Source organism: Ascaphus truei, chromosome 3 (genome assembly GCF_040206685.1).
Source record: "Ascaphus truei isolate aAscTru1 chromosome 3, aAscTru1.hap1, whole genome shotgun sequence".
Classification (NCBI taxonomy): domain Eukaryota; kingdom Metazoa; phylum Chordata; class Amphibia; order Anura; family Ascaphidae; genus Ascaphus; species Ascaphus truei.
The window spans coordinates 233,211,286-233,238,254 of NC_134485.1; the positions used below are offsets into that span (position 1 = coordinate 233,211,286).

Sequence of the window (26,969 nt, forward strand, 5' to 3'; positions counted from 1 at the left end):
TTAACTAATGATTAACACAGATCTGTGCCATTGGTTTACTTGGTCTTATCAGGTACGGCACCTAAATGAATACTCTAAACCAGGGGTGCGCAAACTGGGGGTGCGCCGGGGTTACAGAGGTCCCGCGCTCTTCCCCAAGGCATTTAAATGAAATGCCGGCGGACCACCTGAGGACTCTGTAAATTCCCTTACCTTGACTTGCAGCTACACGTCGTCATGGCAATGCGGTGTCAAATGATCCCGCGGGGTCACATGACATCACGCTACCATGGAAATGTGAAGTCACATGGCCCACAGCGTCATTTGACCCCGGACTTAAGGTGGTTGAGGGGGAGCATGCAGGGGGGCGCAGGGAGAAAAGTTTGCGTGCACCCTTGCTCTAAGCTATTGTCTGTCTCAAAATATTTGTACTCCTAAAGTTCCTTTTTTTTACTCTTACATCCTGATGCCACATTTTAATTTGAGATTGTACGCTATTGTATTTGAAAAATCTGGATTTTTGATCATGCCGGATCACAGAACTTTGAAATATCTTCCGTCATTGTAATCTATCAGGGCAAATTGTTTTATTGCGTAATTTTCACCGTTCAACTTTTTACATCAATGTATCTAGGTCTTGCCTAAGTACTGTTCCATGTGCACCAGCTTGTGATTTAGGGAGTGTCAGTAGAAGGAGCTACATGGTGCAAAGACTATAATTAAATGTTTCAAACTGTGCGTGACTTTTTTTTATCTCCTTTTGCAGCAAAAAATGCACCAAGTCTGGCATGCACTCAGCTTTTCTGGCTAACAATTTGTATCATGTAGAAAACTCTGTTATGTTTAAAAGAAATGCAAGCAGGAAACAGAGCAATGCGAAAAAAACAAACTTTCCCTCGCATGTTCTTACATTTATACTCTACTTTCAATATGATACGTAAAAAATAAATCTGGTGTTATTTTTGCACCTCTTCTTTTTTTTTTTTTCAACTTCAAATTTTTATTGAATTTTTTTTATTTCAAATAAAACATTGCATATTCAGAAATGTCAAATGTGGAATAAAAATATTCTTATCAAAATTGTCACATGTTATCTGTTTGTAAACAAACAACAACCAAAAGACACAACAACAAAAAAAGGGTGGGTGGGGGGGAGAACCTCCTTCTGCCCAAGTTCTGCAGCCGGGAGTCATTTATTCTGATGCCTGTATTGCATTTACATATATTTGTATAATGTTTTGCCATGCACTTAACTAGTGCTTTTTTTGTAAGGAAATAGGTGCCGGTACCCAGGGAAAGCACGGGGCCTCTTACCTTCTCCTGCGCCTCATCTCTTCCGGCGAAGTCACCTTATTGTGATATCATAGCAATGCGACACCGTTTTGCCATGGTGACGCGTATCACAAAGACAAGATGCCGGAGGTGAGAGCAGGAGGAGAGGGTAAGAGAAAAAGGAGCCGGCACACTGTACTTGCACATACCGTCACCAAAAAAGCCCTGAACTTAACCCTTTGGCTGCCCTAGTGATGTGCCCTGTTCATAATGAGCGGTGGCGAGCCAGGGATTCTTGTGAAGACATTATCGGTATGTCGCACTGTAGATGCTCGTTTTCTTCATCGGAGCAGGGATTGCAATCAGAACAGGAGTGGAGCACCCTCCACTTCCATTCACAACGTTGGGGGGGCAGGGGAGGTAGCGATCCCGGAAGCGGACTTTCAGCACCCAAAGGGTTACCCGTTTGCTAAAACTATTAAGGGGTAACTTGCTTTGAAGCAATTGTAGGTCAGAAATGAATAAAACGGTCTAAAGACCAGCAAGATTATGTCACAAGAACTTTTGGGCTTTAAAAGCAATAAAGCAATATTGATTGGTGGGTATTTGTAATCACTCACAGGGCTGCATGCCAGGAGGTCTTTATATTTTATGACCTGGTTTAGAAGGTGGAATATGATTTTCCACTAAGACTCCGAGTTTTTATGAGACTGTATTTAGCTTTGCATAAAATGTCTTTATTGAGAAATTGTGCAGCTGCGTTTTTGTTTAAACAAGCTATATATTCACCTAAATAAACATATTTTGTGGAGGTGGTGAGAAGCCTTGTGGTTAAAACACAGGATTATGTTTAGGAAGAATACTCATGTTCAGTGCAATATTAGACAATTATTCATGAAGAAATAGACTCTCCCTTATCAGTGCTGCATGAAATATCTACAAAGAGAACTATTCACGGCAGCTTATGCTACCTGGACTGTACATTATACACACCTATTATCTTTATTTCTTAAGGCTACTATATGAGATTCTGTTTAGAAATTTATATTTTTTTTATACTTTTGTCTTGAAAAAGGTACCTGAATCCAAAGCAGTTCTTACATATTTTAAAATAAGTGGTCTTCAATAGAGTCTCACTGTTTATTATAGTTATATAAAATGTTTTTCCAGGAAGGTGTACATTGAGAGTTACCTCTCGTTTTCAAGTATGTCCTGGGCACAAAGCTATGAAGACAAATACATGGTTACATTAAGTTAACAGGGTTATACATTTTGTATAAAGACATTGCATGACAAGTTTACGTATTCTATCTTTTAGGCATATGAAATAGTTAAAGACCAGATTAAAATGTGAGACCGCTTTAGTTTTTAAAGAACTTAGACTGGTGGTGGTTTTGAGAGTCTCAGGTAGATTGTTCCAGGTGTGAGGTGCTCGGTAAGAGAAGGAGGTGCGGCCACGGACCTTGGGACTGCGAAAAATCATTTGGGGACAGATCTTAGGTGATACGTGCTGATTGTGGTAGTGGTGAGGAGCTTGTTCAGATAGATGGTAGCTTGCCCAAGAAGTATTTGAAGGCAAGACAGGAGAGATGAACTTTGCACCTAGACTCGAGTGATGACCAATCTAGTTCTTTGAGCATTTAGCAGTGATGTGTGTTACAGTTACATTGGAGGACAAAGCTGCATATTTAATTGTAGAGGGTGTCAGTTTGCTAAGGTGGGTTTGGGGTGCTGTGCCATATACTATGTCCCCATAGTCGATAATTGGCATTGGCATCTGCTGTGCGATATGCTTTCTGGCCAGCAGACTTAGGGAGGATTTGTTCCTGTAAAGTACACCTAGTTTGTCATAGGTATTGGATGTCAGGTTATCAATGTGCAACCCAAATGTTAAATGGGAGTCAAACCATATGCCCAGGTATTTAAAACTAGTTACTGGGGTTTGGATGGTATTACAGCTGGTTCTGATCTGAAGCTTCGTCATTGGTAGCTTTAGAAATGTAGCCTTGGTCCCAAATACCATTGTTACAGTCTCGTCAGTGTTTAAAAACAGTTTGTTTTGGGAAATCAAATTCTCAAGTCTCAAAAAATCAGCTTGTAGTACGTGTTCAAGGTCGGAGAGGATAGGGCTATGTGCATATAGGATTGTGTCACTGCATACATGTGTATGAAGCTCCCTTACGAGCTGTAGGAAGATCATTAATGAAGACTAAGAAGAGTAGGGGCCCCAGAACAGAGCCTTGCGGGACACCGCAGGTGATCTCCAAGGGGTTGAAGTTAGTGCCTGAGATAGATACATGTTGGGATCTACCTGTTAGGTAGGAATGAAACCAGTTTAACGCATGATTCCCTATTCCAGAGCACTGATTTTTTTTTATAGCAAGATAACATGATCAACAGTATGAAAAGCCTTTGTAAAATCTAGGAATATTACATTCGTAAGTTGTCCCAGTTCCATTCCACACTGGATCTCATTGCAAACTTTTAGGAGGGTAGTTACGGTGGAGTGTTTGGGGCGAAAGCCAGATTGACACTGATAAGAGTCTGTACTTTTATTTATTAAAATGCAATTTTTTGGTCCATAACCCTAATATTTTACAGGTTTTAGTCCTTGAAGGTTAACACCATTATAAAAACATGTTGGTGTAATACTTTATGCTCATATACACTGATACGTGGCTTGTCCAAATGGTTCATTGGAACTGACAATGTTTTGCGTATCTCACACACATACTTTGTTTTTGTTTTCCCCACTGTAAAAGAGGGAGAATACAAGCCCACAGAGCGATTAATTTGTATATAAAATAGATAGTGCAGAGTTAATGGGTACTTCAGTACTAGATGATACCTTTTTTATTTGGACAAGCTTTCCAAAGTTCGACTTTCTTCCTGAGGGCAGCAATACCAATTTACACACATTCCATGAGTTTAACACAGATGTAAAATCCAAGATAACAATCTATAGCAGATGATGTGGAGAATTCATGGCAAAGGGGAAGAGGAAGAGAGAGAACTCTCCAAAGCTTGTCTTATAATATCAACTGTTATTCCAAATAAAAAAGTTATCACCTAATACTGAAGTACTCGTTTACTCTGCACTATGGCAACTGAACTAAAGACTATTCCTACGTAATTCATTATGTAAGTAGAGGAATCGGCTGCTGCTGTTTTCTGGATGATAAACTGTATAACAGGATACAAAAATTAGATTAGGACTGAATGGATCTGGATAACAATAATAAAGATGATACTAAGGTATTCTTTTTTTAAACTAAATGGGAGATAGATTTTTAAACATTTTACATGAAATTATCAAACAAACTGGAAGCTCAGTTTGTGTTATTGTCCATCATAAAACGGTCAAAACATGGGAGCAGTTTTTCTTTCTGCTCAAGTTCCCCATTTTATTTTATGTATATTCCGCAACACCAAAGAGGCTTTCCTCCAGGGGCTGGCTCTCTAACAGGTTCTCCACTCGCTGATATTATCTGAACTAGACATTCGTAAAACCTGAAGAAAACTCGATGTCAAAAATCTAAAAGAAAACTAAGCGGGAGAAGGAGTGGCTCAGTGAGTAACGACACTGACTGGCACTGAGAGTTTGAAGCAGCGGAACCTGGTTCAATTCCCAGTGTCGGCTCCTTGTGACCTTGGGCGAGTCACTTTATCTCCCTGTGACTCAGGCACCAAAAACATAGATTGTAAGCTCCACGGGGCAGGGACCTGTGCCTGCAAAATATCTCTGTAAAGCGCTACATAAAAACTAGCAGCGCTATACAAGAACATGCTATTATTATTAAGCTAAAATATATATAATAAATATAAAATGACCTTGCTCTCTCTATACTATAGGTATTAAAATGGTATAAAACCTCTATTGTAATTGTAATTTTACAAAAACGATACCGTACTTACGGTTCCTTTTAAGATTTTGTTACGATTGGTGTGCTAAGCAGCACTCACCTTTGACCTCATTGTGCTTTAATGCTACGACTGCGGCAAGTGTTGAACTGATACCATGTATTTAGATGACACATACTAATTACTTATTACTGTAGCAGTCCCATAACAGCAGCCTTGGTTTGTTTGGCTTCTTACCAAGATATACTGCTGCTAACACCCAAATATATGGGAAGGAAGTCAACAAAGCGTCTAGTGGGTAAATATAAGGTGAACATGTTTTATTCCTATCCCATCTATTTTTGTTCCCACAAAATGAAGTGTAGATTTTAAATAGCAGCTATTGATCGCACTAGAATCTATGCTTACCTGAGAATGGATCTATATTATCTGATTGATGTATTGCATATAATGACCATTAACCCCCTGCTTGCCGAAGCAGCTTGCAATACATTGCATTGCAATGCCTCTTCCAGCCAGAGGGTTCCTTCTAATTGAACTGTGTATAGTGTCCTCTGAGACTGCGTCCATAGTTGATCCGACGTCGCTCACACCAAATACAAACAAATGGAGGCTTTTGCGCATGTGCATAGATCGCGCGTGCACGTGAGCGCCCAGACGGCCGATGCGTGGTAAAAACAAACTAGTTGCCGTGCGGTGGCTGGGTGCGATACAGCCAATCAGGGTAATGTCGCGGGCACACCCTCACCACATCCCGGAACCCTGGAGGACACGGATCTCCTCAAGTACAGGCGCGAGTGACGTCACTCTCCTGGTCTCGCGCACGCGCCTACTATGGATCTGGCCTTACTCTTTCTTTGCGTACAATGACCAGAACTATATTGGTAGGGGAACTCGGTAACTGTGTTCCGGGAGCTTTATAGGGGATCAACAACAAACTCCATATAGCGATAATGAAAGGGGCTAGGATACAGACGAGGAGTAGGATTGTAAGCTCTTCGGAGCAGGGACTCCTTTTACTAAATGGTATTTTTATGTCTGAAGCAGTTCTCCCCTTTATGTGTTATTTGTATTATTTGTTATTTATAAGATTGTCACGTGTATTACTGCTGTGAAGCGCTATGTACATAATTGGCGCTATGTAAATAAAGACATACATACGTGCCTTTTCTACCACATTTCTTTATATCTGCATTATTTGTTGCTAGTTTAGTAATAAAATAAACATGATCTGCATAGGTTCTAACGGTTTTTTTCCTGCATATACAACACTGACCATCACAATGTATTTTTGCATTGTAGGTGTGGGATCTTTAGGCGTTCTCTCTGGCAGTTCCACGAGTACCACAGGTTCCAGTACCATGTCTCCTTTGCAGCATGCACACAAAGGTGAGCCGTGAACACACTCATTGGCAGTAACTAATTACCTTTAAGTGTATAACTAATTGAGGATTGTGCTGCTTGAATTCATCATTTTCATTCCTACGTGATGCAGTGCTTCTACTCTTGAAAAGTATACAAAAAGTGAAGTTCCTATTCATTTTGTAAATATGTAGGTTAGCAGCATGGTTTCACATACAAAAAATAATCTTGTAAATATGTTGATAACCAGATGTTGCAGATGTTTTGTTTCCCAAGGAAATTCTTTTAGTTAATTATTCAACTGAATATCTTTATGAAACGTAATTTCCCATTGGCAAGATTTGACAACTGATAAGCATGAAAAGAATTACTATTACCAATTACTATTATCAGTAATATTCTCTTTAAAAGGGAAAGTTATAAGAGCTTACAGAATACTGCTGGTATCTTTGAATTCCCTTGTGTGCTATGAGTTTTCGTGATAATGCTAATGAGCTAGCAAAATACACCATGTTATCTAACAATGAACACATTGCTATAGTGCACAGCTGTTCTTTCTAGATAATAGGTCACTTCTACCTGAAGAGAGGATCTAGAATTAGGGCTGTTATATACAGGATGCAGCCGTGCGGCCGCGTGTTCCTATGCGTGCCGCATGCTTTTCCTGTATATAGTGCCGGGAGCTGCAGGTGATGTATGTGTGTGTATGTATGTGTGAGTATATGTGTGTGCATGTGTGTGTATATGTGTGAGTATATGTGTGAGTATATGTGTGTATATATGTGTGTGTGAGCATGGGTTGTGTGAGTGAATGTAAGTCCTAGATAGATTTTTTTAAAGAAAAAAAAAACTTTAATAAATATTTTTTTTTTAACTTCTGCAATCATTCACACACACACACACACACACACACACACACACACACACACACACACACACACACACACACACACACACACACACACACACACACACACACACACACACACACACACACACACGCAAACATGCATACATACACACACAAATACACATATACATACATTTCAGCGCAGGCAGCGGCGCGAAAAGATGAATTTCTTCATCTTCGCCGCTGTCTGTCGGCTCCCCTCTCCCTGCCGTGCGCGCGCGCGGCCCTTCTATAGAAAGGCTGACTGACGTCAGCCAACTAAAAATCCGCGTGCGCACGGCGTAGCACGCACCCGACACTATATAACGTGCCTTATTCAGGTTGCATCTAACAGTATTATCTTGATTCATTGTATTGCGTGTAGATTTTTAGTTTTTTAATATAATGCTTTGGTTGACTGTTTTTCTGAACTTTGGTCCATTGACTTAAGCATATTATTCACCAGATATCCATTACCATGAATAAAGTCTAATGTGGTATTTTTGTGTGATACAATAGATTATAATTTGAAACAATGGCCAGTGAGATTCTGCCTAACACGTTTTCCATCCTTCCAGCAGATGCCCCTGGACAAGGACACCTTGCCACTGCTCTAATAATTGCAATGTCTACAATATTTATCATGGCCATTGCTATTGTCCTGATCATCATGTTCTACATTGTGAAGACCAAACCTTCTGCACAAGGTAATTCTAACCTGTATGTCTTTTCATGAGATCTGGAGTACAGGCAGGACACACTGTAGTTCAGTGATCACCAACAGTTACCCACCCACCTGTACATAAGCCATATTGATCAAAGGAGCTATTTTCCCCTAGCCTTACACTTTTATCAAGATTAAGGCTCAAGCCTTTGACGTTTCACGAGATTCTAGTTTTTATTACATTTTAATAGCCATCTTACTGGTTCAAAAGTGAACCCACATACACACTGAGCAGAGGGTTGTTTGGTTATATCCCTCGCTTTACTCTGAGACTGCAACCATCCGAGACACACTCTTCCCAAAGTCCTGTACCTTCTTCGATTCTTTGAACAACTCTACTGTTTAAAAACAGTAAGACTGCGATGAAGGTGATAAGTCAGTGGTTACAGGGTCTAAAGATGCTGATACCACCTGGCCATAAAAATGCTCCAATTTATCATACTTTAAGTGTCCTCTCTCTGGTGTATGAAACCTGTACAAAATAAGGCAACAAAAACAAGCAAAAACAGAGGTAGCAGGTGAAGGACAGGACCAAAGTGACATTTTCATTGTGTATCTTTTTCTATACCTTTCAGCATGCTGCACTAGTCACTCTGCAAAGAACGTGGAAGCCCAGGTCAACCAACAGGAAGAGAAAAAGGAAGTCCCAGGTTAGCACTGGCCAATATGGGGTCTTATTGTTCCGAGTGTGGGGTCGGGGGGAATGCAAGACTGACATTCATTAAAGTGATACCACCCATCTACAAACATGCTAAATATTGGGTGTTTTGGGTCTCCAGCATAAGGAAGATACTTCACATAATTTCCACAGAGGACTAACCATATTATCCGACCTGCGGACCTCCCACAACTCTCCCTCTATACCTCTATATTGGAGAGATACCTGTGAGTACACCTGAGATACCTGGGAGAAATCCTGATTTCAATCATTTGCATATATTTAGCATATTAATATTAGCTTAATTCCCAGGTATCTCCGGTGTGTTCACCGGTATCTTTCCTCGTGATGAGTGTTGTGGGAGGTACAGTATATAAATTAAAAAGTACTTTACTCCCTCTCCTAAAACCTTTACCGTTTCTGCGAGTGACAAATAGAAGGGGTAAGAAAGAGTGACAGATAAGAATGGTAGTTTTCCTGCATCAATAACCCAACCAACCTATTCCATTAGGTGAGATCAATAATCTTTTAAATATGATTTTAGGATTCCTTGCCTCCAATTCTTGGCTATTTTTCTTTGTGCACTGATTACAGAAGACGGAGCCCAAGAGGCAAGGCAAAATAAATAGGAACTACTGATTTAGGTTCGTTCAGATTATATATTGCAAACTATAAAAGTGCTAATTAAAGTTAAAGTATTTGTTTCCTATTAGAAAAAAAATGTAATGCCTCTGTGCCTCTGGTGCCAATTACTTGCCCTGGGTAGGTACAGTACTAGCTCAGTCTTTCTAAATGTTTCAGTTTTAGAGCCATGTATTATCGTGTGCAGTATTATTCCGTAATTAATAGGACCTATTTGTATTTTTTCATTTTGAGAAAATTAAGTGCACAATAATTATGATATGAAAAACTGCTTACAGTTAGAAAAGTGGGGAACAAAATTATGGCTCCATTTAAAATAATTTTGCACTAAACTTTACATTGTTTCACAGCAGAAAATGTTGTCATCTTCTCTGAAAAAGATGAATTTGAAAAACTGTCAGAAGCCCAGACTAAGACTGAAAAAAAGTAAGTAATGTATATTATGCGATGGTAGAGAAAGACAAAAAATAGATCATATATAAAGTTACACAAGGAGATTAAAGATCACTGTGCAAAGCGTCTATGGGCTTCACAATGGAGTGGCAACGTTTTAATTACATTTTCACTCTATCTGTAGTGTTACAGAAACATAAGAACCATAGTATTTAATTTAAAAAAACTGCTCTAGAAAAGCTCTATTCCTAATGCCAATGTGAGGTGTTTTCCACATTTCAGTTGGTGTGAAAAGTTGTAGGAGATCTATTTTTAATGAAGCAACCACAAGTATACTGCCAGAGGTGATACCAAGGGCCCAATGTTTATAGAAGTAGTATACTGTAGCATATCTGGAGAAGACACCAAACACAATTGAAGGCAGTCTGAGAATGTGAATACTTTAATGCAGGGGGGCTCAACACCAGCCCTCAAGCCCCTCCAACAGGTCAGGTTTTCAAGATATCTCAGCTTCAGCACAGGTGGCTCAATCAGACCCGGCTTCAGCATAGGTGGCTCAATCAGTCCCTGCTTCCGCAAAGGTGGCTCAATCTTTGACTGAGTCTTTGACTGAGCCTCTGATTGAGCCACGTGTGCTGAAGCTGGGATATCTTGAAAACCTGACCTGTTGGAGGGGCTTGAGGACTCGAATTGAGCATCCCTGCTTTAATGCACTGATAACTTGTTCCATTTAGAAGGTATCACAGTCTACAAAATAGCTTTTACCTATCAGATAGAAAGCTGCAGCTGGATGATAAGTCTAAGAAGGATATCTAGTGATTACAAATTTAAAAAAAAATAAGTTTTTGCATCCTTAAATATCCTATTTAATCGTGGTATCATCGAATTTTTTTTTTCTTTTTTCAGTGAAAACGATGCCTCTTCAGAGAATGAGCGTCTTCTAAGTCGTAGCATGGACAGTGATGAGGAGGCAGCTATTGACAAACAAGGGTCAGCAGAACTCTGCCTCTTATCTTTAGTGCATTTGGCAAGGGACAAATCAACCACAAACAACAAACTAACAGGGGTAAGAGGACCAGTTACTCTGTGTGCTTCATTATTCTCTTTTTTTGTCCCCAGAACACCCGGCCGGCGTGGCTTCAAGAGCTGCACCATAAGTCTGACTTGCTATGTTAGAATTATGGTTTCATTGATACTAGTCAGTGACAAGAATAGTTGGGTTGGGGTTTTAGCCCTCGAAAAACACTGTAAGACAAAAGCTTCTTTAAAACATTGATATGGCATTGTATTCCTTTTAATGCGCATAATCACTGATGGGGGAGTTTCTTGGAAAGAGTTCCCAAACTTTCAGGATAAGCAAGGTGGTTGAAGTATTAGCAGGAACTCAAAATGTTTTCCAAATAATCTTTTTATTGAGTTACATCTTAGGCTTGTTCTATAGTGCTCGCGATTCCTCCACCGTGCGCGCGCGTCAATCATAGTTGGCTGTGTTTGGCATCCGTTTGTATAGATGGGACGCGCGCGCACGGCCGTGAGCGGTGTGCGCAGCAGACAGGAGAAAGTATAATGAAAATTATATTTTCGCGCTGCTGCCAAGCCACAGGCCAATCAGAGCGCGTCCTAACGCTGTGATGTCATAGTCACGCCCCTAGCCACCCGCATCACCGCCTGCAATATCTAAACTAAACGTGCGCTCCACGTGTATGCATGGCACCGTGCGCACGCCCGCGCACTATAGAACAGCCCATATAGTGCTGGGGCTGCAGGCCTACGCGTTTCAGACCTAACGCTAAAAGATGCAACGCAATAAACATATTATTTGGAATAAATTTTGAGTGCCTGCTAATAATTCAACCACTTTTCCTCTCAGTGACATCACATCATCTTCTGTTGTTGTTGTTGTTGTTTTATATGGCACACATTTATCACACTTATCACACAATAAGCCCTTTGCAAGCCAATGCCAGTTACATTTTTAATCAAAGCTTACGCGGCTTCTGCAAACACATGTAATGGAGGCTGAACTTTTCTATACCTGCAAAAGTGTCCCTACTTAAAATTTTAGCAAAGTATCAATTAGCTCTCAACAATGGTCAGTGGATTCACATTTCAAGTGTAACATCAAGATCTTAAAATAAAAAAATACATGTGGAGAGAGAAGCAGATCAGGAAAAACAGGCTGCTGACTGACATCTTACTTTGTTGCACAATGAAGAAGAATTCATTTTCAAAACACATAATAAACTCCCTTGTCCTTTTAAACCGGAAGAGTGGGGCCAGCGGTGGTTGACAAGAGAATGTCTTACTCACTTGCGTGTCGGCCATACTCCCTGAGTTTCCAGGGATTCCATACAGTGGCACATCCACTTGCAATGTTAGGAGATAGAGCATGTGCCACTATTCTGTAAACGTGTAGATCATTAGTTTAAAAGTAACCGTTTGAAAATTGACAATCTCCAAATCTGTATGCCATTCCTCAGGAGACCCCTTAAATCATCTGGATCCCTTGTGCACGCCTTTAGCTATTGCATTGTTGGCTCTATAACTATCTCTGTTTGGCCAGGAACCTCTCAACCACAACATAGTGAAATACCATACCATTTATCATAATTGAACTTGGAGAGTTTGTGCATAGAATATCCAGGAGAGAACAATTCCTTTTGTTGATACATCACTGTTGGAGATTACCCAAATCTTTACCACCGACAAAAAAAAAAACCTGCATAGATACCTTTTTTGTTTTCCTAAGCAAAGTAAATTCTTATTGTAACAATTAGTTATTTGTCTTGAGCCTTTGAAATGGCATCAGTAATTAATCTTGCATGTAAACGAAGCCAGTGGCTATTGGTTAGAAGCTGGCCCTAAAACTGTTTTTAATGCTTTCTCCATTGCCTAATATCTAAACAAAAGTATTTATTTTTTCCAACATGTTTTTGAAAACGAAAACACTAAATTGCTCTAGTAGCAACTAATGTTCCTACCCATACAGTTCTCATGCGCTGTTTTAAATACTTTGGAGAAATGACTTCTGTATGCTAATAAAGTTGTGGTCCTGAAGGGAGAGAGTGGCACATGTTTGATGGTAATACAGTTCTTTGCATCTACAGACCATAATGGTTTGTTTAGAACTCCTACATAATTACGGAGTTCTGTTTCCATTGCATACAGATGCTTTGTAACTGTCTACTGTAATATGTTTTTAATGAAATCCCAGCTACTGAGGCACTTCTTGCTACGACGTCTCGGTAGCCTTTGTGTGTACGTATGTCTTTATTTATATAGCGCCATTAATGTATATAGCGCTTCACAGCAATAATACACGTGACATAATAATATCAAATATAAAATAATACAAATAACCGATAATGGGAAGAAGCGCTTCAGACATACAAGTAACATTAGGAAAAGGAGGCCCTGTCCCGAAGAGCTTACAATCTAAGTGGTTGGTAGGAAGATCATACAGAGACAGTAGGAGGGTGTTCTGGTAAGTGCCTCTGCAAGAGGCCCAGATCAATGTATGAAGTGTATATTATAAGCCACGGAGCTACCCATATGCTTCGTTAAGGAGGTATGTTTTAAGATAGATCTTAAAGGTGGATAGAGAGGGTGCTAGTCGGATATTGAGGGGAAGGGCATTCCAGAGGTGAGGGGCAGTAAGTGAGAAAGGTTTAAGGCGGGAGAGGGCTTTAGCAATGGTGGCTTTTCAGTAACTGAAATATACATACATACATACATACGCACACACATATATACATATACTTCATGTTTCAGGCTAACTTGAGCAAACTACATCTGTTTAAAGGCAACATTTTATGTTTTCTATGGTGTATATTTCTGACATTTGGTGCTTTCATTAATTCCTGTTTGTAATATTATCTTCTTCCCTTCCTCTCAGATTCACAGTCGGAGGAAAAAGATACTCGATCTTTATGCCAACGTGTGCAATGCTGCAGAAGGTGAGTGTACAGAACTTCAGTAGTCTCATTTGGAAGAGTAATATTTTCCTCTGCTTATGAATGCTTAGTTTCAAGTTTTTACTTGGGCCGTGGGAGTGTTTCAGTACAGCTAGTTCAACCAAGGAAAAGGTGGAATCCATACGGCAGAACATCCCCTCTGTTTCTTCCCCCCATCCTACACCTCTTCCTAACTCTCCTCCTGCCTTCCTTGAGTCTTTTTCCACTGTCTCAGAGGAGGATGTGTCGCTGTTGATCTCCTCTTCTCCCTCTACCACTTGCCCTCTTGACCCCATTCCCTCCCATCTCCTAAAACCTCTAGCTCCTACTATAATCCCTACGCTTACACACATTTTTAACTCCTCCCTCTGCTCTGGAACCTTTCCATCCTCCTTCAAACATGCAACAGTCATACCATTACTCAAAAACAGCAAGCTTGACCCTACCTGTCTTTCTAACTATCGACCTGTCTCCCTCCTGCCTTTTGCCTCTAAACTACTTGAACGTCTTGTATTCTCTCGCTTGCTCCATTTTCTCAACACCTATTTTCTCCTAGACCCTCTACAATCTGGCTTCCGCACTGCTCACTCCACCGAAACAGCCCTCACTAAAATAACTGACGACCTCCATGCTGCCAAAGACAGAGGTCATTACACTCTGCTCATATTACTCGACCTCTCTGCAGCATTTGACACCGTGGACCACCCTCTTCTCCTCCACATTCTCCATACTCTAGGTATTCGGAACAAAGCTCTATCCTGGATCTTCTCCTACCTCTCCCATCGTACTTTTAGTGTCTCTTCTGCTAACACCTCCTCCTCCTCTATTGATCTCTCTGTGGGGGTACCCCAGGGCTCTGTCCTGGGACCTCTTCTCTTTTCTCTGTACACACTCTCTCTAGGTGACCTAATAACATCTTTTGGGTTTAATTATCACCTCTATGCCGATGACACACAAATATACTTTTCAACACCTGACCTTACACCTGCTGTACAAACCAAAGTTTCTGAATGTCTCTCTGCTATATCATCCTGGATGGCCCTCCGACGCCTTAAACTCAACATGGCTAAAACAGAGCTCCTCATACTTCCTCCCAAACCTGGCCCTACTACCTCCTTCCACATTACTGTTGGAACTACAATCATTCACCCAGTAGCCCAAGCATGCTGCCTAGGGGTCACGTTCGACTCCTCTCTCACATTCGCCCCTCACATTCAAAACATTTCTAAAACTTGTCGCTTTTTCCTCCGCAATATAACTAAGATACGCCCTTTCCTCTGTTGTTCGACTGCTAAAACTCTGACTCAGGCCCTCATTCTCTCCCGTCTTGATTACTGTAACCTCCTGCTGTCCGGCCTTCCTGCCTCTCACCTGTCTCCCCTACAATCTATCCTAAATGCTGCTGCCAGAATCACTCTACTCTTTCCTAGATCTGTCTCAGCATCTCCCCTCATGAAATCCCTCTCCTGGCTTCCGATCAAATCCCGCATCTCACACTCCATTCTTCTCCTCACTTTTAAAGCTTTACATTCTTCTGCCCCTCCTTACATCTCATCCCTAATTTCTCGGTATGCACCATCCAGACTCTTGCGTTCTTCTCAAGGATGTCTTCTTTCTACCCCCTTTGTATCTAAAGCCCTCTCCCGCCTTAAACCTTTTTCACTGACTGCCCCACACCTCTGGAATGCCCTTCCCCTCAGTACCCGACTAGCACCCTCTCTATCCACCTTTAAGACCCACCTTAAGGCACACTTGCTTAAAGAAGCATATGAATAGCAGTGTGGATATTCTAAACACATGATACATAAAGCTTGGCCCCCTGCAGACGCACTTACCAGAACTCCCTCCTACTGTCTCTGTACGTTCTCCCTACCTACCAATTAGACTGTAAGCTCCTCGGGGCAGGGACTCCTCTTCCGAAATGTTACTTTTATGTCTAAAGCACTTATTCCCATGATCTGTTATTTATATTATCTGTTATTTATTTGATTACCACATGTATTACTACTGTGAAGCGCTATGTACACTAATGGCGCTATATAAATAAAGACATACAATACAATACAACCAGAAGAGATTAACTAATATATTCTCTCACTACCCTCATAGCTAGTGTAAGGTCAAGGCCCCAGTGTCGGTGCTGCACGCGCGCCTGCCAGGCTTGCGGTGCATGCAGCTGTGATCCCCGGCCTGTGCAGACATGCAGGGAGAAAGAAGGGGGGCGTGGTGGGTGGTGCGGTCATGACATCACCCGGCAGGTTCACCCTCATTGGCTGAACCTCCAGGGATGTGGCCAGCGCTCCGTTGCCAGTTCTGAAGACAGTTTTACTGTCTTCAGAAAAATCTGGTCATGTAAAGTGGCAGCCAAGGCAGCAAGCGGGTCCGACCCCATGGAGGGGCGGTTCTTGTCCCTGCGGTGTGCGCTGCATCAGGCACCGGGGACCTAGCCTCAGGCACACATTCAAACTCCTACAACCCGTTATGATTGGGCTTTTTAGAAATTGGCCCTTAACAGTTGCAGACAGGTCTGTTTAAGTGCTAGATCCACAAAGCTTAGTTAAATCAGAACTCATACCGTGACGAGAATGGGCGTTATGTTTACTGAGGTTAACGCATATCCTCAAAGCTAATTATATGAAAAAACAATGTCCATTGTACATCTCATTAGCACAGGCTTTAATGTCACGTTATTGTAGCATATCGTCCTGTTGTCTGTAAATAACGTGGCATTGGGTATGGCGTTACTCCGATCCAGACCCTGAAATTAGGCATTTAACTCAAGTTGTGAAAGAGAGGAGAGGACAGGAGAGTGAAACAACGCTGAAAATAATTGTATGTTAGTTAACGCATGCTTAATTGTGACATTACAACCATTCACACCCTATCTCCGTGTTTGGATGCGAGTAGCATCAAGTTTGGGTACAGTATGTCCTAACTAACGCAGCATTAAGTGCACATGTTTACCGTATCACACTTTTGTAGATATGCAATATTAGAAGCCGGCTTCATTTTCACATCGTTATTTATAACAGCCTTTATATTTAACACAATGATCTCTACGGGGAAAAAAATGGCTTAATTTTAACGCTATACTCCTCTGAAGATGAACCCTTAGGCTTACCGTAAAGTTAACTTAGAGTAACATAACGTTAAGTCACTTACTAGAGCTTTGTTGATCTGGGCCTAGTTAGTTATCTAGTGCTTCTCATGTCTTACTGGTACCAAAGGAGGTATACTTACTATAGTTGTGTTCGGTTGCACAATGTTCTCCATGTTTTCCCGGCAATAAGTTATGTAGTGCTCTGCAAATCTATAAGAAGAGGTTTTGCATGCCTTGTAAGTTTTTCTAGTGCTGTGCGAGTCTCTCTCATAGTAAAAAGTTTAAAAAATGTCCAGATATTTCCTACCAGATCAAGCCATTCATTATTTTGCCCTTAAAAAGAAATGGAAGGACCTAAAAATACTACTTGTGAAATTACTTTCAACGAACATGCAATAAAAAGTATAATGACATTATTCACCAGGTGGCTTTTGATAGTCTTGTAGCACCAATATCCTATGAAGATAATTTAATTTACAATATTTTCTTTAATATGGGACCGGAAAAAGTGCATGAACTACGTAATTACCGACAGCGAATGAAAAGTTGTCACACCCACCCATAAAAAAAAGCAGATAGGAAAAACATTTTTGGAAAGTTATGAGAAAATGCTAACAGAATAATTTATTCCATATCCTATTTCTGTAAACGTGTCACTTTTGCCTGTGACCAAGATGGAAAGTATTGTATTCATGGAATAAAATGTACTATTAGAGGTATTTTCCTGATGCTAAACCTACTTACTATGAGTTGGCAAATCCTTTTCACACACCCATTTGGCTACTGCAGCGCCCGCTATGGTGGACGCTGCAGTGACAAGAGCCGCCCCACAATGAAGCCGCTGCGAGGGGGGGGGGGCGCAGCGCCGCCAGAAACTCCTGCTCTCAAGACAATTGAGATCAGGAGTCGCGACAGCGCGCTAGGCCACGCCCCCTAGCGGTTCAGCCAATGAGGACAAACCTGCCGAGTGACGTCACAGCCGCGCCCCCGTCACGCCCCCCTCTGTCTTTCCCCCTGCAGATCTCTGCAGACGAGTCGTGCAGCGCAGGCAGCAGGGCCGCAGCCTAAATCCGTTCAATGCTACAGGGCCTTCAATGCCTTTTTTTAAAGTAGCAATCACCCCAGAAGCCTATATGAATTTAACTCATATTATGTTCATATCCTGCCCCTGTGCCTGCTTTTTTATTTAATTTTTTTTTAATTCTTTTAGTCTTACAAATTCCGATTTTCTTACTTTTGACTTCTGCGGTTACCATGGTAACCTTTAGATTGCAATGGGTTCTGGTGAGAACTCCATTTTAACCTCCCAGGCACTTAATATTTAAAACGCTTATATCTCAGATTATAGAAATAAAAAGAGCGTTGGGAAGGGCAAGAAGAGATCTCTTAAAGTAAGTAAAAAAATTGATCAAATGCTAATCAGTGCAGACTGCTGCTTTAAAACAAATCAAGTTTTAAAACAAAATAAGTATTTAGTATTTTTAGATGAGCATTAAAAAATATTTTTTAAACACTGTTAATGTTTGCCCAGTAACCAAATGCTTTGGAGGGTTTTGATTATCATTACCTAATCTCTTTTGTGATAAGACTGTTTGACGATCAGGGAATCTGCGGTTACATTCTCTCGTGTTTTCTTCTGTTTGTATAGTAATTATTACGTGAGGCTTCCATTAGCCAAATAGAACAATAAGTGTCCGACAAGCATTTGTTTCAGAAAACTAATTTAGGGTAAAACATTCATTTTACACGAGATTGAAATATGTAAAAATGTGCATAAATCTCCCCAAAAGGCAAATAACATTGATAAATGGATTCATCTTTTCTTTTTCTTTTTTTGTCTGCTGGGACATGTCCTTTGTGACAGCAAAGAAATCAGAGACAATCCTATCAGATGTCACTTATTTCAAGAGATTCTCACATTTTTAACGTCAGTTAATTATTATACAAGAACAGAGGGTTTTTTTTGCCCTCAACGCAAACCAGTCCCTAATGTGATTCTTTGATGGGTTTTTGTAGACCACCCATTTTAAAAGTATTCATGTATTTAAATGAGTTTCAAAAGCAGTCACAGACTTTATTTTCCCTAAAGATAACATATATAGACAGAGCTAATTATTTGTAAAAACAACAGCCATTGTATATCTCTTTAGCACAGGCTTATCTCCATGTCAATTTAGCACAGCTTTGTGTTAACTTCAAATGACATGGCACCAAGCCTGTTTAGAGTGGCAGAACTCCCAGGCCTTGAGAGAGAGGGGGGAGAAGGGGGAAGATATCCTATTGTTGTTAAGGACCAAGTGACATATACCTACCAAAATACTCCTTTAAACACATGCGTATCTCTCCACGTACCTGTGAACAAAAATGAACACACCTGAGATACCTGGGAAATATGTTAATTGGGATATGCAAAGAATATTGAAATTACTTAAATTAAAAATTTTCTCAGGTGTGTTCATTTTTGCTTACAGGTATCTCTCCACATGTTGTTTAAAGGAGTGGGCGGTATATTGTATATAAATCACTTGGTATTTAACAGAAATAGGAGTCCTCTGCTTGCCTCAATGGGAGCAACACCACCTTAGGGTATAATTTAGCTAATGCAATGTTAATCTCTGTGTTAACTATAATGAACCTTTGGCCTCTAATTAGCACTAACGTCCATTATACTTATCGCAGTGCTCTTCCAGCTAAAAACAGAACGTAACCATGCACACAATTGAGCTTTCAGGGTACACATTAATGCCTAAGATGTTAACTAAGGCCTGGGACATAGTAGATAGGGCTGTGCTGAGCCACGCTGAGCAGATGCACTTACCCCCTCCATCTGTCATCAGCGCAGCTTTAGCAGCTGCTTCCGCATGCGTGCGGAGGCTGAGAAATTCTGAGCAGACAGGCAAATTTAAAATTTGCCACTCAGGGAAGCGGAGGAGCGGTCACGTGACCGCTCACACCCAATGGGAGCGAGGGACTAGCCCCGCCTCCCGACACGCCTCCGCTCCGCCCCGCCCCCAAGCGCGCTCACTGCCTCGCCTGCCAGGACACAAAAAAGCTCCAGTTTGAGCAGGCGAGGCAGAGCAGGAGCGCTGATCAGCGTGGCCCAAGGCACCATGCCCGAGGCCTTAGGCTAGCACCTCCGTAAGTAAGAAATCTCTGTAGATCTGGACCTCAAGTAGTTACAAAGTGGACAAAGGTTGCAATGCAGGTCCTGGGAATTTTTCTGCTTACGTCCCTGAAGTTTCTAGCATGGTCTATGCTTAAGACCACTTTATACAGTATATATTTTTATTTAAAAAAAATTTGATCAGGAAAAATTACATTGAGAGTTACCTCTCGTTTCCAAGTATGTCCCGGGTACAAAATAATAAGTTGACATTACAAGTTATAGTTACATACATGTTTAAAGTGGGAAACAACCGAAGTCGTGGCGTGATTAATGCTGCATGATTACAACACTGAGCTCTGGACGACACCTTCTAACCCAGCGGTGCGCAAACTGGGGGGCGCGAGACTGCAGATGGGGGGGCTCGGGTTTACAGAGGCCCCGCGCGCTTCCCGAAGGCACTTAAATTAAGTGCCGGGGGAGCTGCAGGGCCTCTGTAAACCTAACTTACCGTGGCTCCGGCTTCCTCCCTGCGTCGCCGTGGCATCGCGGCGGCAAAATGACGCTGCGAGGTCATGTGATGTCACGTTGCTACGGCAAAGTGACGTCATGACGCCAGAGCGTGGGTAAGTGGGAAGTTGAGGGGGGGCGCGGGAGTGAGGGGACCGCCGGCAGGGGGGGCGCAGGGAAAAAAGATTGCGCCCCCCTGGTCTAACCTATTCATTTAAATGGGCTGCAAGTTGTCTGCCAGTGCCAGAAAGTGTCTTATGGAATTGCACTGCTTAATAAATATGGGCCTGAATGTGTTACATAAATGTTTATGAATTACAGTTATAACCTACACAGTGTGCAGGCAGATTTGGATAATAGCCTCTGTTTTCGGTACCTTTTGTTTCTAACATGATATTTCACCAGTATATTCTTTAAAGTATACCAGAAAAAAAGATTAAAATGCCCCAAGTGTCTGGGGCTTTTGGTGATCCCCCTCTTCTCTCCCTCCCACCCTCTTTCGTTAGCCCTGCTATTAACTGGTACATGTATACCAAGCACCATCTGCGGTTCCCACTGCTGCATTATGAGTACAAGATTTGGCTTCAGGCTTTTTTATAGGCAGGTGGCTTTAAGTCACAGAATCTGTTCCCTGCTAGACCACCCAGAGAACTTAAGGCTCATGTAGATTGTACAGGGCTGGCAGGCACTTGATAGGAAATAAGAGAGGCATGTTTGGATGTGGCATCCTAGTCTTGCACTGTATTTGGGTTTTTTAGAATACCAATGAAAACCCTTTCACTGCCAGAGAGACCTGTAACACATTGCAAATAACATGAGATAAAAACGACATTAATGATCAGTTACTATACCAAATAATCTCAAATATTATTAGAAGTATTATTTCTATTAACATATGTTAAGTTAATCAAATCCAAGTCTTGAACTGAAATACTCAGTTATTGTATTACCATCTACTTAATATGGTTCTGGAGAGAAATATAATGCAGAAAAAAATGATAATGTTGTCATAATAGAGTAACACACAAGGTATACCATGCTCAATCTTTTTACAAGGGAAATTATATCTATGTAACTGGTAGGCATTTGTTTAAAAAAAAAACAAAAAAAACATGAACTCTCCTCCCTGTCTCCCCCAAAAATTACATTTACAACAGGTTTCAAAATGCCAGAGTAACATCTTGGTTTTGCTCTTTTTCAGGTCTTAGCCCAACTGAGCTGCCGTTTGATTGTCTGGAAAAGACCAGCAGAATGCTCAGTTCCACCTACAATACAGAAAAGGCAATAGTAAAAACATGGCGCCATCTCGCAGAGAGCTTTGGGTTAAAGAGAGATGAAATTGGTGGAATGACAGATGGACTGCAGCTGTTTGATCGCATCAGTACGGCTGGGTACAGCATCCCAGACCTGCTAACCAAGCTAGTACAGATTGAGAGACTGGATGCTGTGGAATCCCTGTGTGCAGACATTGTGGATTGGGCTCAGATAAGTCCCTCAGTTACCCCACCTTCCATACCCAAATGTGAGAGCTCGTGAGTTGAGACTATACTTACATAACTCTTTTTTGGGAGATTTGCTTCCCCCAAGGGATGAGCCATTCGAAAAACTCTTGGCAGACATGATGGGGGGGGTCAAGAAATGGTAATTGAGCCACAAGATGTAGCATCAAGAAGGATTACTACGAAGAGCTCCTGACTCTGAAGCAGAGTGAAGGGCAAAAATCTGTTTTGCTAATGGACAGTAGAATCCTAAGGAATGTCTGAGGATGAGATAATATTTATATGTTATTTTCACCTGTTGCAGTTTGGTGAAACTTATGACTAAGGGTGCTTCCACCCCGTGATATTTTCAAAGACCTTTCGAATGAAGATGTTTTGGTCATCAAGGACATTATTTGCTATAAACATCTACCTGTGTTTTAACCACGTCTGATTCCTCTATTCGCTACAGAAATGACTTGCGCCATTATTCACAATAGCATTGTATTGGCATGGCTCAGGTGGAGACAAGATATTCATATCTTTGCTGCTGGAGGATGCCTTCAAATAATATTGTGTAGACTACTACAGTAAGAAAGCAGCTTCAGTGAGCATATGAATGTAGTCTAATATTTCAAAAGTGGTATACATTTGTAGTCAGGAGTGAGACACATAGCATCATTCAGTAGTAAGAATCAATGGAAAATGTGCTAGTACCCCATTACAGTTGGCCATTGGCCTGTTCATTTCAGAATGCCAAGTATTCCAGGCAGGTGTCTCCATTAGTGCTGAAGAAACCTGCAACCCTCATCCAGTATGTTCAGGATTTAAGAAAGTCTTTTGGAAAGACTTTTAATGCTGTTAAACTGGCCACATAATGATGTAAAGCAAAGTAGCAACTGAATAAACATATTTGATGCAGTCGTATGAATGCTCTTATGTAATAGACTATTAAATTTATCCTGTTCCAAGTTTTTGTTAATGCAGCAATCTACGCTGCCCGTTTTTCTTCTTTTAATATTACCTAAACTGTGGAGTCCCTTATAGCATCCGGGGGAACACTTGATTCCTATGGTACTGGCCCCAGGCAGCTATTCTGCTCCCAGCACAAAATGGCTGCTAGGTCAGGGCTCACTTCAGCTTTCAAACAAAAAGTTGCAATGTTTTATTGGTCACCCTATGGCCATATTTGCATTTGTTTTCCAGTTTCTCACAGGCACAAAAAAACTACAACTATCTCAGGAATCAGAGGGTCCACAAACTTCGGGGGACCGGCTGAGAGCCACCTCCCCCCCACCCCAGTTCAGGTAGCATTACAAAAGAAAAATCCGTATCGGGCAAGTTTGCTCCTTTATTAAATAATGTTCTATATTTTTTAAACAGGGCTAAAAGTGTTTGTATCGATGGTGCTAATAACAGACAGAAATCGGTTAGTCTCACAAAGCCTTGGAAATAGGTTTCTTTTCTAGACATCAAAGAGAGCCCAACTTTGAAAGCCCATCTTCGGCACAGGGTATGGGTGCCATGTTCTTGTATCTGTTTACCACACTTAGTTAATTTTTACCTGGTCTGAAAAGGTCAGATGATGTGTTTATCAGAATAGGGATACATATGGAAATATCAGCAGCATCACATCCTGATCCTGGGCATGAAAGTCATGTTACTACATTTGACGGGACTTTTTATAACATGAGTTGAAGATGAATCCCTCGATTACTGAAAAGGTTTGTGCCTAATTTGTGGTCAATCCGTTTCTCCTTTGTTCCTTCATTAGCTTTGCATCAACATTTTCCCAACAGAACTATTGAGGTATTTCCCTGATAAATATGCTAGTGTAAGAATTCTCTGTTTCAATGTTTCCTGATTCCTATCAGTTGATCAACTAATTACAAGCAATAACAAAGTGGTATCACATTTCAACCCCATGAACATGGAAATATTTGATCATGATTTACAGAATATCTCAGATTGTACTAATTTACCTAGAGTTGAACTTCACCCTATGTTGTTTAGAGCCTGCAGAGTGGTAGTGAAGCGTTTACGTCAATATACAGTGCAATTTTATGTACTAACCATCAATAATTTCACTTACATTTATCAAGAGAGCAAAAACACGTTGTAGACTTGCATATATTATTTTGTTGATGCACAATTGAGATGGGTTTTCTACTATTATCATTGGTGTTATTCAAAGGGAGATGCTACTTTGCTCACAAGGTATGGATTTATAAGATAACCCCACTATGAAACGGAAAATGGCGTATAATTGTAGTACAGTATATGTATAATCCTGAAGAAGGGAACTTGTGTCTGTTATTAAGGATACACACGATGGAACATTATCACCTAGGCGCCTATTCAATATACTGAGAAGCAGTAGGACATAACAGAAGGAAGGTACAGATTGTATGGCAACAAAGTATATTTGCAACACAGTTCTATGAGGGTTGTTCATTAAAGCTGCAGTTCAGTCAATATCCTGCATGTGTGTTTTTTTAATAAATCAGTTCTGTAGTAAGAAAAAATACTTTTAGCATTTTCTGTTTTTAAAAAAACAACTTTGAAAGACCAATTTTCTTGTATTCTATTTTAACAGCCATTTGCTAAGGCACTGCCCCTTCATGTCCTGTCACAAGCCCTGGCACACCCCTTTGTCAGCCCTGCCCTCCCATGTCAGTGCAGGATTGCTCATGAATATTCATGAGCTTCCACTGACAGACAAGCAGAATATAAAAAGATCCCTTCACTAATTATGTCACCAAATTTCGACCTATCAATACATGGAGAACGAATTGACTGGCAGCTATACAGTTCTTTAGGTAATTAGAGATTGCCCACATGAAACTATTGAAGTTAAAAAAAAAAAAAAAGACTGAACTGCAGCTTTAAACTGCAGTTGTGCCAATCAGGCCACTATTGCATAGAAACTCCCATTGACTGCAATAGTAGTTTTCCATGCAATTGGCACTATCACGGTATAACGAACAAAACCCCAATGTGTTGAAAGCCGCTCACACAACACATACATAGTTAGGATTGACTTAGAACTTAGAACTTCTTCTATTTGGCAAGCATAAACATAAATGATTACATTGGTTTCAACATGATGTAATTAATATATAAGAATGAAAACCCCCCCAAGAAGAAAACAAAACAATAGACTTCATGTTAGATTTTTCTATACAATTTCTGCTTATACTAGATGGAATAGTTAATATGGGAGCTGTTCACTTTGTCTTAATGCAGCTCTGTGTACCAGAGAATGTGAAACAGCCGTATTCACTATTATACATTTTCAGATATAATACATCATTCTTTCACACTTTAGATATATAAAAGGTAGCCTTGTTGTACAGTAGTTTTGCGCAGAGTAGTTAGCCAGCACAGTCTACTATACTACGTGAAAGTTGGCAACTATTTCAAACATCAACCACATTTTATTGGTCTAATATATTTTGTTGTTTCATTTTCCATTTCAAAGAAATATTGATGTAAAATAGTATTTTATTTTAAATTTTTGCAGACAGCACGGGTTATATATTTTGGGGGTATACATCGCCATTCTGTACGGCTTTTCTTGCTAATCTTGAAAAGCTATTAAACTTTAAAGCCGCAGTTCCAGACCTCCGGGATATTTGTAGCTTTTTGTGTCGTTGTACGACACACAAAAAAGTGTACAAATATAACCATAGTGCCACCAACATCATCTCCGAATGCAGCTTTCTATTATCCGGCAAAGCAAGGCTGATCACAGAGGTCATATTGTAGCTACCGGGCAAGTATTTTTGTCTGGTTGAAAAACTTCAGATAACCAGGGGTCCGCGGATGTCTAGCCACCTCAGATCATCTCCAAGGGTCCCCCGGTTCAGGTTATCCTTAAAACCCCACCCCTCAAAAAGATCAAAGCAGAATGCTGCTTTAATCTCAAATAATGAAACAAACCTTAAAGGAGAAATCCATGCAATATCCCGCATGTGTGCTTTTTAAAAAAATAAATCAGTTCTATATTATTAGATAATACTCCATTTTTTTTAAAATTCAACTCGTAATGCCATTTTTTATTAGTTTTAATATACTGAGCATCTTTTAACTTCTATGGCAGGTTTTAGCACACCTCCCCAGCAGTGCAAGATCTTTGTAACACTTTCCTGTTTGTGATAATTTGTTGCCAATGTTCCCAGCCATTTGAGCTGCAAATTGTAACAATAGATGTTTCCCTAGTAATTTAAGGATTAATTGTAGCTGCTGAGTTACACTGACTGAAGGATTGATTGTAAGTGAAAGGCGGCCATTTAGTGAACCCTGGGAAGCAAGACCTTTGCTGATAGATTACGGGAGAATTAATCGATCTTAGGTAATTTATTTTCAATAAAGGTAATCAAAGGATATATATAAAAAACTTTTTTTAAGTGCCGCTTTGGTTGCATCTTTAACAGAGGGGATGTTGCACTGGTGTTCTTTTAAACTTTTGCAAATCATGACACGTATTTAAACAGAGGCCAGCCACTATCCAATATACTGTAAATCAGCTCCTCCGTGTCAGGGAAGCTCTCAGCTCCATTCCCTGACCATGTGCTCACTGGAGCTCACTTATCTGACACGGGGGAAGCAGCTTCTCAACATATTGTGTACAGGTCTTGAGGCTGGGACAATCTAGCATGTTTAGGGCCCAGTCATTTAATGAACACCCTATGTATCTCACCCCAAAACAATGGCTGTGAAGTTACCACCTGTGTTTAGTGATGTATATATAAATTATTATATTGTATACATTTGTTTGTTATACATTTGTTTGTAAACTTGTAATAAAAAAATAAGTGCCACAGAGCTGCCCGTGCAGTTGATTCAGTCATTGGATGAGCGAGCGAAGACATCAACTGGACTTCCTGGCCACTTTGGGTGGGGTTTTTGGTCGTGTGTTCTATATCCACAGGCCAAACGCCTTGACAGGTTGTGATGAAAGTTTGAAGGTACCTTTCTGAGGTGCTAACTTAGGCCTTGGCCATGTTTAGCGCTTGCTGGCGGAAGCGTGCTGACGCGCGCTC

General features: G+C 40.7%; 1 protein-coding gene across 7 annotated transcripts in view; it reads left to right on the forward strand.

The window, feature by feature from the left end:
* Nucleotides 1-26,744, forward strand: part of EDAR (ectodysplasin A receptor) — a 127,810-nt gene extending 101,066 nt beyond the window's left edge. For 4 of the 7 annotated variants that reach the window (XM_075590309.1, XM_075590314.1, XM_075590316.1 and 1 more), the window contains 7 exons: nt 6,415-6,501; nt 7,942-8,070; nt 8,663-8,737; nt 9,738-9,813; nt 10,687-10,846; nt 13,676-13,736; nt 21,648-26,744. In XM_075590309.1, coding sequence (XP_075446424.1) covers nt 6,415-6,501; nt 7,942-8,070; nt 8,663-8,737; nt 9,738-9,813; nt 10,687-10,846; nt 13,676-13,736; nt 21,648-21,982 — 923 coding nt within the window. In that variant the 3' untranslated portion in view covers nt 21,983-26,744. The remainder of the gene's footprint in view (nt 1-6,414; nt 6,502-7,941; nt 8,071-8,662; nt 8,738-9,737; nt 9,814-10,686; nt 10,847-13,675; nt 13,737-21,647) is intronic. The other 3 variants (XM_075590311.1, XM_075590310.1, XM_075590312.1) reach the window with 3 other exon arrangements.
* Nucleotides 26,745-26,969: the final 225 nt, after the last annotated feature.